General features: G+C 49.9%; 1 protein-coding gene across 1 annotated transcript in view; it reads right to left on the minus strand.

Moving 5' to 3' along the window:
• Window positions 1-1,681: 1,681 nt before the first annotated feature.
• The window catches only part of LOC128572120 (uncharacterized), a 76,912-nt gene continuing 66,148 nt past the window's right edge, over window positions 1,682-12,445 (minus strand). The window contains exons 3-6 of the mRNA XM_053572054.1: window positions 8,967-9,071; window positions 5,720-5,820; window positions 5,259-5,348; window positions 1,682-4,082 (exon numbers count right to left, since the gene is read on the minus strand). Of these exons, the coding sequence (XP_053428029.1) occupies window positions 3,762-4,082; window positions 5,259-5,348; window positions 5,720-5,820; window positions 8,967-9,071 (617 nt within the window). The 3' untranslated portion in view covers window positions 1,682-3,761. The remainder of the gene's footprint in view (window positions 4,083-5,258; window positions 5,349-5,719; window positions 5,821-8,966; window positions 9,072-12,445) is intronic.

Consider the following 12,445-nt stretch of genomic DNA (forward strand, 5'->3'; position numbering starts at 1 on the left):
GGTGTCACCCCATGACGGGACCCCACCAGAGCACTCCTCCTTCCTACCTCCTCATTGGGGACACACCCACAGTGTTCTTCCTCTCCTTCAGGCTTCCCTGCACTCTGCCCTTCTTAGGGTAGCTTGCATAACAAAGCTTCGTATCCCTTGGTGGAATAGCCCCTGTGGGCTGTCCCCTTCCTATCCAGGGAACACACTCCCTCAGAGCTTGGTGGAGGAGGCCCATCCTTGCCCTGGCAGCAGCTCAGACGCACCCAGGGCCTGAGGGCCAGGTCTGGAGGAGGGGCACAGGCTGTGACTGGGCACTTAGGTGTGCTGACACTGGGACTCACTGCCCCATGAAGGGAGCCCAGCCCTCTAGAGGACAGCCAGAATGGGGGCGGGCTAGAGCCCTTAGTTTCTTCAGTTCTCTTCACTAGAAACACCATATTCCAATTTTTGCTTCTCATAAACAACAAAAGTTTTTGCACCTTCATCTGATAGCTACACCATGACACTTTCAATCAAAAAACATATGTGTGATTTGTGCATGTTTCTAGGGCCATTGTATTCCAAAGTTGGACCAATGCCACACTGTAATGTGCTTTCTACTCATGGTGCTGCGTTTACAAATCCTGACTTTGGGTGTGTATCTGATCCCAGTTCTTAACTGATCCTTCTCAGTATGGAGACATCACAGCACACGTGTTCTGCCCAGAGAGTCTCTGTGAAGGTCACCCAGAGGCTCTGTGAAGGTCACGCAGTGGCAACTTTCTCCTTTAGAAAGAAATGCAGGAAGGAAGTGGAGTATGGAAGAATTCCATGTTAAAACTCAAGTTAGCCCAGTCTTACCCCTGGGGTCTAACTCCAAAGCACACAAATGTCTAAAAGGAGGGCTAAGACAAAGGAAAATCCATTAGGAGGAGAATATGTTTGACCTACTTCAAGATGGGCCACTCATAACTGTAGAAAGCAATATCATTATAGAAATACAGTTTTATCTCTAGCCTGGAGGTGCCAACCCTATTTCTAAAGAAAGCTTCTATAACATCCCTAGACATCCTGATTTTCTCTGTATTTTTCACACTGCGTATAAAATCCTTACTTCTGAGGTCACACATTAAGGGCTATCCTGCTCAATTCTGTAATTCTCTATCACCCATTAATGTCCGAGGGCTTGGATTGCATTCTTTTATACTTACTAAAAAGTTAATAGTATTTCTCACTTTTTATAAATACTTTTTATAGATTTCTAATTCCCTGCCAAGCTTTTCTTCCCTAATCTATGAAAAATCTACTTTTTAAGCTTGCTTTCTCAAAATTCTCTTTGAGAATTGTCTTGCCATCAGTATTTTAAGATTAAATATTTTGCATTTTTTTATACCAAAGCTTCAAAACCTAGTGTACTCTTCACCAACAGCACATTTATCTACGTAGAGTAAAATAGGAAAAAACCAAGATGATCATTTAATTTCACCTTGTCTCAACAAACCGTAAAAACATTAGGTGGGCATGATAGCTTGTACTCCAGCTACTCAGGAGGCTGCAGCAAGAGAATCCCTTAAAGTCCAGGAGTTTGAAGCAGTAGTGAGCTGTGATCCACTGCGCTCCAGTCTGGGCACCAGAGAAAGACCCTGGCTCAGAAATAACAACAACAATAATAATAATTTTGTTAATCAGAAAACACATTTATTAGCAGGGGAAGATGGGTTATGCTGCTGCAACAAAAACTACAAACGTTAATGGCTTAACACAACAATGGTTGATTTTTTATTTACACACATTCCGCCATATATCTGGGCAACTTTCCAGACCATCTACACTCCATGAGGTGACTCAACAGTCCAGGCCAAGAGTCTTCAGCTCTTCAGTCAACACACCAGAAGATGCAGGTGTGATGCAAGTTCTCACAAGTAATTTAAATGCTCACTCGGAAGGAACCTGCTCATTCCTCTCACAACATGGGCTCAACCTAGCTTCATGGTATGGCATGGAATTGCCGTCCTCCCATGTGTCAGGCGGAAGAGAAATGGATGTGGGAGGGCACTAGAAATCCCTGCCTCCCACAAATGGTCAAATTGTATACAGACATCCTCACCCAACAGGTGTCTTAAAACTAGCTGAGGTGTCTAGTAATATTGACTAGCACTATCCAACAAAAATATGACACGACCATAAACATGAGCCTTGTATGTAGTTTTAAACTTTTTAAGTGGCCACATGAAAAACATAAAAAGAAATGAGTAAAATTAATTTTAATATTATATTTACTCAAGTATATACAAATTGTCTTGCCATCAGTATTTTAAGATTAAATATTTTGCACTTTTTTATATCAAAACTTCAAAACCTAGTGTACTCTTCACCAACAGCACATTTATTTGAACTAGCCACATATGGCTGGTGGTAACCTGCTGGGCACTACAGATCTGGAAACCACCGTAAGTCAATAGAGGAATTCGTGATTGTATTCATCGAGCACTGGTTTGCTAGACATTTGCATGTGAAAATTATTTCCATTTTTTTAAATTAGGGCAGTGAAGTCTGGAGTAGTTAAATAAAATATCCAAGGTCACATGACTCACAGGGGATTGAGCCAGAATTTACAACCGTATCTAACTCCAAAGCATGTGCTTTTTCAACCTCTTCGTACATAGAACTTTAGCCCTGAACAAAGTGGAAACATTAGTGAGCAATGATATCCTGCCTTAAGGTCTCATTACTACCCTAGGAAAGGTAGCTCACACCTGTAATCCTAGCACTCTGGGGGACCTAAGTGGGAGGGTTGCTTGAGCTCAGGAGTTCAAGACCAGCCTGCGCAAGAGCAAGACCCTGTCTCCACTAAAAATAGAAAAAGTCTGGCTGGGCTCCTGAAACTATGGGGATGGATGGGACATTTGGGTAAATGCATTACTGCAATAAACATGTCAGGATCTCAGTGCAAGGGAGACTGGAATAAATGTTAGGTTTTGAGAAAGTGGCTAGAATATGGAGAGAAAGAGGGACACCCATGTGATCCCATAGTGACGAAGGTGGATGCTGGTCCCCACAACCAGGAAGATACCCGGGCTGTGGGTGGGAGCTCAGACCTCGAGCCAGATGTGCACCGTAACCAACGTTCATGGCTGACATGTCTTAAATCCCTTGCACAGTCTGCGTGAATCCTTAAAACCTGAGAAGGGCAGAGCCAGGAATGGCCAGGTGGCGCCCACCTGGAGATGTCCCACCATGTCATCATTCCATTCGCCCCATTTCCACTTTTCTTTTCAACCACTTAAGAAAAAATTGTCCAGAAATTCCAACGCTGCCAAGTTTAGGAACCACATAGTCATTACGGTGAGTGAAATCAACATCGATCAGACCAGTCCTTTTCGGGTTTCTTTAATATCTTCAAAAGCCCAATCTTCCCACTCCATTTAGAACATTTAAAAATAAAATATACAGTCAAAGGATATTCTTTCAAGTGTATTGCCTCTGCAGCTAGATAATTATCATCCTGACTACTAATTACTATTATGATTTCTACTGGCAGGATTTCTCTGTGCCTGTCAATCCCACGTCCAGCCACCATAGCCCGGACAGTGATCTTCTGGAAAACAGATGTCCATATGCAGATCAGAGCAGGCCCAGACACCAAAGGCAGCAGCTGCTCTGATCTGGTGGGAGCTGAGTGTAGGAGAGGATGGGAACGGATGTGCGGCAGGTGAGCCGCAGGTGAGCTTCAGGTGAGTCCCCAGGACTGGGATGCCTGGGTCTCGGGGCTTGCTGAGGAAGTGAAGCATTTACCCCGAAGAAAGCTCAGCCTGGGCAAAAAGAGAAACAGGAAAAGTGCCTGAAAGAAAGAAAACATCCCTCAAAGAAGGCCACAGACACCAAGCCAACACCACAAGCAGGAGGGAGCAGTGAGACAGGAGCCCATCAGGAGGCCCAGGAGCAGGCCGTGATGCTGTTGCTAGCGCCTGATTTGCATTTCTGCATTTCTGGTGCCATGTTGTCCATATCCACGGGACACTCAGGTGCCAGTTGTGGTCTCTTCCCTCCCAGGAGGCAGTGAGCTCCTCAGACACAGGGTATGGGTTGCCTTCATCTGCTGTCGCCCAGGTCTAGAGCCACGAGTACAACATAGCAAGTTTGAGTAAAAAAATAACTGAATTGAATTAAGCACTAAAATAAAATATTTTTAAAGGCTCAGAGTAGTCCTGAATCTGAAATTAATGAAAGTGGCAGTTCCACAGACGGGGTCAGGGGGGGAAGGAGGGTGGGCAGCTGGGAAGGCCCTGAGCAGCCTTCTGGACACACACACAGAGCATGCTTCCACACAGATTCACATGCACGCAGAGCGCGCTTCCACACGGATCCACATGCATTCAGAGCATGCTTCCACACAGATCACATGCACACAGAGCACGCTTCCACACAGATCCACATGCACACAGAGCATGCTTCCACACAGATTCACATGCACACAGAGCGCGCTTCCACACGGATCACATGCACACAGAGCATGCTTCCACACAGATCACATGCACACAGAGCACGCTTCCACACAGATCCACATGCACACAGAGCATGCTTCCACACAGATCACATGCACACAGAGCACGCTTCCACACGGATCCACATGCACACAGAGCATGCTTCCACACAGATCACATGCACACAGAGCACGCTTCCACACAGATCCACATGCACACAGAGCATGCTTCCACACAGATCACATGCACACAGAGCACGCTTCCACATGGATCCACATGCACACAGAGCATGCTTCCACACAGATCACATGCACACAGAGCACGCTTCCACACAGATCCACATGCACACAGAGCACGCTTCCACACAGATCCACATGCACACAGAGCATGCTTCCACACGGATCCACATGCACTCAGAACGCGCTTCCACACGGATCCACATGCACACAGAGCACGCCTTCACACAGATCCACATGCACTCAGAGCATGCTTCCACACAGATAACATGCACACAGACCACGCTTCTACATGGATCCTCAGGCACACAGAGCATGCTTCCACACGGATTAACACTGCAAGAGCATGCTTCCACATGAATCCCCACACATGCAGAGCAAGCTTCTGTGCGGATCCACACAAGCACAGCACGCCTCTGTGCAGATCTAAGCACACAGAACACACCTCCATACATACACACACACACACACACACACACAGGGCACGCTTCCACACAGATAGCATGCATGCACAGCCCATCTCCCCTCGAATGTCCAACTTCCCAAGCAGAAAGAGATAGCACCTTACAGGAGTGTCCTTGGTCCTGTTACAGTTCAGACGTCCCCTGGGAAGGGTCAGTGTGAACCTTGGAGAGTTATAGGCGGTCGGTGCTGGGCCCTGGTGAAGGGGAATCCAGACAGAGGAGCTCAGGCCACACCTATAGTGGCCAGCAGGGGCTCAGAAGGGGCTGTGGGGAGGAGCTCAGGCCACACCTATAGTGGCCAGCAGGGGCTCAGAAGGGGCTGTGGGGAGGAGCTCAGGTCACACCTATAGTGGCCAGCAGGGGCTCAGAAGGGGCTGTGGGCAGCAGGGAACAGGAAGCAAAGGCCGGAGACCTGACTGTCGAGAGGCATGGAGGAGGCCGGGGCCACGGCAGACGCTCTGCTGGAGAGAGGCAAGCTGCAGGCTAGGGCTGGTGTTGGAGTCTGCAAGTGGGTTGCCACAACAAGTGGCATAAAGTAACAAGGCCGTGGAGAAGGAGCTCTCACCCACAGCCCCTGGCGATCGGCTGGAGCGACGCAGCACACTCTGGTGGCAAACAGTGGCTGGAGAACAGCATCTGGGAAGCCCAGCGAAGCTAGTCCAGGGCCTACAGGTGAGAAAGGTAGACGGTGGTCTTAGGTGACACTGGGGAGGGTCAGTACATGAATCAGAGTGGACTAATTGTTGTAACAAACAACCACCAGGTCTTGATGTTTTGGCCCAAGAAAAATTTATTTTTCTGACATGCATCAGTGGAAGGAAGGGGGTGGGCTGGGCTGGGCTGTCTCATAGAATCAACCACCCCAGTGACCCTCCCTCCTTCCACCTCTCAGCTCCGGCTTCTCCTCTTAGAGTTCTCCACTGGGTCCTGTGCTTCTGGCCAGCACTGGAGTGAAGGAGAGGGCAGAAGCTCACATTCAGGAAGCCCCTTAGAGTCCAGCCCACAGGTGACAGGCCCTGCATGTGTCCTCATAGCCAAACTAAGCGGCTTGGTCCACCCAACGGCAAGGGCAGCTAGGATGTCTCCTCTGTCTGTGCCTCTAGGAGGAGAAGCCTGTGGAACTGGAGGAACACATGGCAGGTGGCAAAACAGAGCAGCTCTCAGAGAGCAGACGTGGGCAGGGAGCGTGAGAGAACCAAGCTCTGGGAGCGGGAAAGGCCTGTGGGGCAGGAGCTGGTCAAAGAGAGAGATACCGGAGAGGCAAGGCCACTCTGCCAATGACCCGTGTGCACCAGGCCTAGACAGGGTAGTGCCATAGATAATGTCGGAAGAATGAGGGGCAGGGTGTCTTGGAAGAATACCACCAGGAGGAAATGAAAAGCAGACAAGAACGATAACAAACACAGAAGACAGGCTTCAGTCCCCGCCGGTGTGGCTCACGAGGTGGGTGTGTGCAGAGGCTGCTGCTGGCCAGGATCTCCCAGAGGGCAGAAAAGGGAAGAGCCATGCTCCAGGGACAGACAGTGGATGAGTTTTGGTCCCTCCCCAAATTCAGCAGCTGCCATTAAGACTGAGAAGAGGCTGAGAGGTGGCACACAGCGGTCTGTGCACCCGGCCGCGTGCGTCTGCAGGCTCAGGCCCCCATCACGGTGGTGTCTCCGCGTAATAACCCGCAAGTGTGTTGCGTGGTGCCATCCAGCCTATAAACTCTGAATGGAACTTTGGTTTTCTCATTGTCTCAGAAATGCCTGGAAAGGAGCGGGGACCGTGCCTGAAACTAACAACCTAAAGGAAGTGATGAAATACTGCAATTGCTATGTCCATTTCTTGGGAAAGCTCAACTGGAAATAGATACATCATCCCTCTCTTAGAAAGTCAGTTGATCCAAACCACCTCAGATGGAAACGATTTCTCAGGATGTGTCTGTGGAATATATTTTCTGTCTTCGGCATCTCAAAAGTCCCAGGCAATTTAGGGGCAATTAACAAGAGTCTTCCCTCTGATTTTGGTTCAAATCTCAGAGCTTGTCTCACCGATGTCTAAAACGCTATGTCCAAATTGATTTGTCAGAAGTTTCCATGTGGGCGACAATGATCAAATCAAGACATCTTGAAACCCGGGGAGGATGCACTTTGTTTCTCTGCCAGTGAGCTCGGCAGTGCACTGGCAGTGGGAGCCGCACATGACGCCTTGGAAGTGGTGGGCAAGTGCTTTGAGGTGCAAGGGGGTCTGGGCCCCTGGGCTCTCTCTCTGTGGTTCCCATTCTCGTTACAGACCTTTCTTCTTCAGCTACCTTTAGTCTGTCATCAAGTTACCAGGTGAGATTCCAGAAGTGCTCAGATGGCCACAGTTCCCAGGATGAGTCCTGTGACATTCATCCCCATCTGCAGAACTCACAGGCTCCCCAGCACAAAATAAGACACACATTCCTGGTCTGCACTCCACAGCTTCTCAATGGGGAACAGTTTTACCTTCCAGGGACATTTGGGAATGTGTGGAAACGTTTTTAATTGTCACAGTTGAGGGAATGCTGCTGGCACCAAGTGGGGACTGTCCCTCCCAGTGATCCACTGGAGGAAAGTCCGTCCCCATTCCCACAACACTGGGCACTGCAGAGTTGGAGGTCTTGGTCCACTTATAGTAGGGGACCAGAGCAAGGGTTATGTTGAATTATAAGCTGCTCAGCCACTGGGCACTTTGGGGGCCTCCTGTGCAAGGAAAGGAGTTGCCAACCTGCTCGGGATCACCATGATGAGGCTGGGCTGCCAGCACTGAGTGGCAGGGACGAGTGTGTGGGCTCCAGGTGACTCGCTTTGGCACCTCTTTGTGACATGGGTGGGCAAGTGCAGCAAGCCTGGCTCAAGAAGAGCACAATGGAATGTATTTTTTTTTTTTTTTGGCCAGGGCTGGGTTTGAACCCGCCACCTCTGGTATATGGGACCGGCGCCCTACTCCTTGGCCACAGGCGCCGCCCTACGATGGAATGTATTTATTGCTGTTCGTTCTTTACGAGGTTTTTGTTTCTAGTCATCTTAAACAGTGCTATCGTTATTAAATTTTAAGCCTTTTTAATTCTGTGAAGGCAAAAAAAAAATGGGAACCTAATAAGCACATGGCTATGTAAAAATAAAAAATAAAAAGAAATTCCTTATTAGTTTTAGTGTTAGAGCAAAACATAAGTAGTTGTAATAAACAGACATAAAAGGAATGATAATTAAAAAAACAAAACAAGAAGAGCATAATGACCAAGACCCTGCCCCTCGGGAGTGAAGGGACACAATCACGCCACCAGGCAGGACATGGAGATACAGCCGTGGCAGCTGAGGATGAGGGACTCCAGGCTGAGAGTGGCTTTATGTCACCATTCCAGGGGTCAGCTCTAGCCCTGACCCCACTGCAGCAGCAGAGGTCAGTGTGTCCTGCTAATCTCCTCCCTCCTCTAAGCTCCTGCTTCCCGGGTGCACGGAAGCCTGGCAGGAAGTGGGGGTACCACCCTGGGCCGTGGGAGGCATAGCCCAGATCGCCCTGCAAAGAAGGACTTGCTGCCCCGTGGCAGGGGGACAGCACTCAGACAGCCTCAGCCACAGCTCCTTAGGGTCACCTGAGATTACACAGCAGAGAGCCCTGTCACCTGAGACCATGCTCGCATCCGTGGTGACCGAGGCAGGCAGTGTGGTCAGTGATGTAGCAAGGATGCCCAGCGCTCCCACCAGCTGGACAGGCCTCCTGGGCTACACTGCAGTTTAGGGTTTTCTTCTGCCCAGTCCGGCTCCCTCCCACCGTTTATGTCACCATAAACTGAAAGCTGTCACCATAAAGCTGAAGCTCCGTCTCTGCTTGCAGATCACCCAGCCTGAAGAAGCACACGCCACTGCACTCTGTATGGGGAGTTGTCCCCCAGTAGCCGCTTCTCAGACCTGTGGGGCATAGAGAGGGGGGCGCTGTCAGCAATGCCTGCCATTGACCCCAAAATTGCTACTTATGGAAAACTCAAGGGTAACTGACCATAAAGGACAGACTAGAGAGGAGCCACAGACAGCCCCAGAGGTGTCTGGGGAAGGGGTCCAGGGTGGCGCCCGGGCATACCTGCAGCGCTGGCGGGCAGCACGATTTTTCTGTCAAGGGCCAGTTAGTAAATGTTGTGAACTTTGTAGGCCGTCTGGACCGCCACATCTCCTCAGCCCCGAAGTTGTCACACCAGACCAGGCTCAGAGACGGGGCAAGCAGAGGTGTGGCTGTGCTTCATGTGGCTCCCTGCTCCAAGACGGCGGCAGGCCACGCAGAGCCCTGGCTGTCCTCTGCGACCCCTGTGTGTCTTTCAAGTATTGTTTGGAGTGAGAAGCTCAGACCCACTGCTCGTCTTTTTCAGCTCCTGTGGGTGCCACTCCCTCCTCCCCTCTGCTCCCCGCCTTCCTCAGGAACTTCCCATCTGGAAGAAGATGGGGCTGCGAGCTCTGAAGGGTGGGACAGGAGATGTGGCTGTCAAATGTTTTTTGACCACACCCCAAAGTAAGAAATATATTTTCCTTTGCAGCCCGGGACTCACATACACCGCTGAGGACCTGGAATGGTTTCAGAACATCAGTAGACAATACCTCAAACATTTGAGATCAATTTATAAAATACTAAGTAGTAGAATTGTAATGAACTGCAGGACCGATAGGGAGCACATACAATACAATGGACTAGAAAACGCCACAGTGCAAAATGTGTAAGAATAGCAAGTGCTGTCTCATGAAGTGTTTATTGAGGTTCAATGTGTTTATAAACATTAATGAACACATATAGACGTGTGTGTGTGTCACCAGGATAACGTAAAATGTACCTCTTGGGATCACAGTCAAAAAGATTCAGGAAGGTGCTAGCCCGTGGAGGCTGCTTCTAGCGGGCTGCATGCCAGGGCTGCTGCTAACCACTGACAGGTCTGCTCACAACCTACGTCTGGAGGGTGCACAGCTAACTGGAGTAGCCACTATCTGGCAAAACTTGTTAGGGCACCTTTTCAAAAACCTCCTCCTCTTCAAAACATGTTCTCATTCCTTGTGGGTTTCTTAACACGCTCTTCTGGCCCCTCTTCCATGTGCTTCTGAGGACTTTGGTTGCCAGTGTAGAGCTCGGGCGTCAGCTGTGAGCCATGCTGTGATTCCGCTCACATCTGATTACTCAGGCTGCCTGCTGCTTCCCAGGGTTTCATGTGCTGGCCGGGCTCTGTCCCTGGAGCTCAGGCCCAATGCTTGGGAGAGCCCTGTGGAGCACACTCCAAATGGAAGCGTCTCCTGTTGACAACAGAGCCCTCCTTACTGAGCTTCCTCTCTCTGCGCCTCCCCTGTGTAGCAGACCTGCATCTGAGGGGACGGTCAACAGCAGAAGTGGCCGTCACCATGGGCTGAGGATGTGCACATGCCTGCCATCAGGGCATGCCTGGGACTATCCCCGCTCCTGTCCAAGGCTGGCTGGTGGTAAACTCAACCGACCCCAGTGCCCAGATAAGCTCCTGAGTTGGGCAGTTGGCCTCAGGGCTTGGGGCTCATGCCTCCTGGGGACACTGGGTCCCCCTCGCTCAATCCCTAAGTGGTACCTTGCAGATCAGTGCTCCAGGTCTATGCATGTGGCTGGGAGGAGGTGACTGCAGAGGGACCAGGAGATAGTTGTGGAAAAGTACGTGAGCCAAAAGCACTTCCAGTCCCACCCAGGTGGGTTCCAGGGAAGGGCTTCTCCTCTCCAAATGTGGCTCTCAAACTGCCCCCCCAAAAGGACAACTAACGGAATGGTTGGAAGTTTGCAGAACCGTCTGCAGCCTGAGCATCTCTGGTCAAGTTCTCTGGCGTGTGGTTAGTGTCACTTAGGCAATGTCTTCTTGTGATGTTAACAAGCATGAAGCATCTAAAATCAGCTTAGGCTAAAATTGGAGCCTAAATGTCCAGAGTACATTTCGGTTCCTGCCAAGATGCCGAGACGCTGGAGACCAGACAAGGTTGTGTCCTCCCCCGTTCTGTCTTCCGGTTCCTTCCCTTTGTTTTGTTTTGTTTTGTTTGAGACAGAGTCTCTGTGCCGTGGATTGAGTACTGTGGTGTCATAGCTTAGAGCAACCTCAAACTCTTGGGCGCAAGTGATCCCCCTGCATCAGGCTCCTGCCTCAGCTTCCTGCGTAGCTGAGACTACAGGAACCTGCCACCATCGGTAGCTAGTTTTTCTATTTTTAGTAGAGACATGGTCTCACTCTTGCTCAGACTGGTCTTAAAGTCCTGAGCTTAGGAAATCCACCGGCCTCGGCCTCCCAGTGTGCTGGGATTATAGGTGTGAGCTGAGCCACTGCGCTTAGCCCCTCTCCTCATGTTGATCAGACCTCATCTCAGAATGCCTTGAGCAGATAGACGTCTTTACTCTCATCTTTCAGTCCGAGAAGTGGGATTCAGAGAGACCACCATACTTCACGAGTTAACCCAAGTGTTTGAATAACATAAAAGGTTCTAATAGAAGTTTCCTGTATTCTCTAAATTATTTTTTTCTTCCCTCAAACTTATTGCTGAGGCCTGAGCTTTCGATCCAAATACTGGCTCTCGTTAAAAATTGACATCAAATGAAACAAATGGTATTTTTTCATGCAAGATGAATTTTTCAAGATCCACAGACACAACCTCTGTCTGAAACCAACATAATGACCCATCTGGCAGCCCCCTTCATAGCGGTACTGTCTGCAGCGTCGCTCCCTGGGCCAGGAGCCCGGTGCCTTTCCCATGAAAACACAGCTGTCCACGGGGAAGCGCCACCTGCCTCCACTCAGACCTAAAACACGAGCAGAGAGACAGCTTGTGACTGACGCCTCAGCATCCATCAGCTCCACCTTGGTCTTGGTTTTGGCAGGTTGCCACTTGGATTCACCCATTTTTAGACTCTGTGGTGAACATTTGGGTCTCATTCTTAGAAGTCAATAAATGCTGGGCATTTAGGTGTTTTTCTTCTTCATTTTCCATAATGACCCTAGTAAAGCTCGTGACATACACCCTCACCCCACTAGAAATAACGTGCCATGATGTGAGGCCTCACCTGCCAGGGGTCGGGGTGGGGGGGTGCTGGAGCTGTGAGAGGCCACCTGGTGACATGGGGGCAGCTGTGCAGCTAGCCTGTCCCCAGCACTGCAGGGAGCCTTGTCTACAGGACTGGGCCAGTGACACTGACAGGAAGGGGACCAGGGAAGGCCCCTCTGCTGACCTCGGTGGTCACATCCAGGTCTCCATAGTCCTGAGGCCAAGGGACACTGGCTCCAGCAATCACCTGTGTAAACATGTGT

The sequence above is a fragment of the Nycticebus coucang genome, chromosome 19, assembly GCF_027406575.1.
Source record: "Nycticebus coucang isolate mNycCou1 chromosome 19, mNycCou1.pri, whole genome shotgun sequence".
Taxonomy (NCBI): Eukaryota; Metazoa; Chordata; class Mammalia; order Primates; family Lorisidae; genus Nycticebus; species Nycticebus coucang.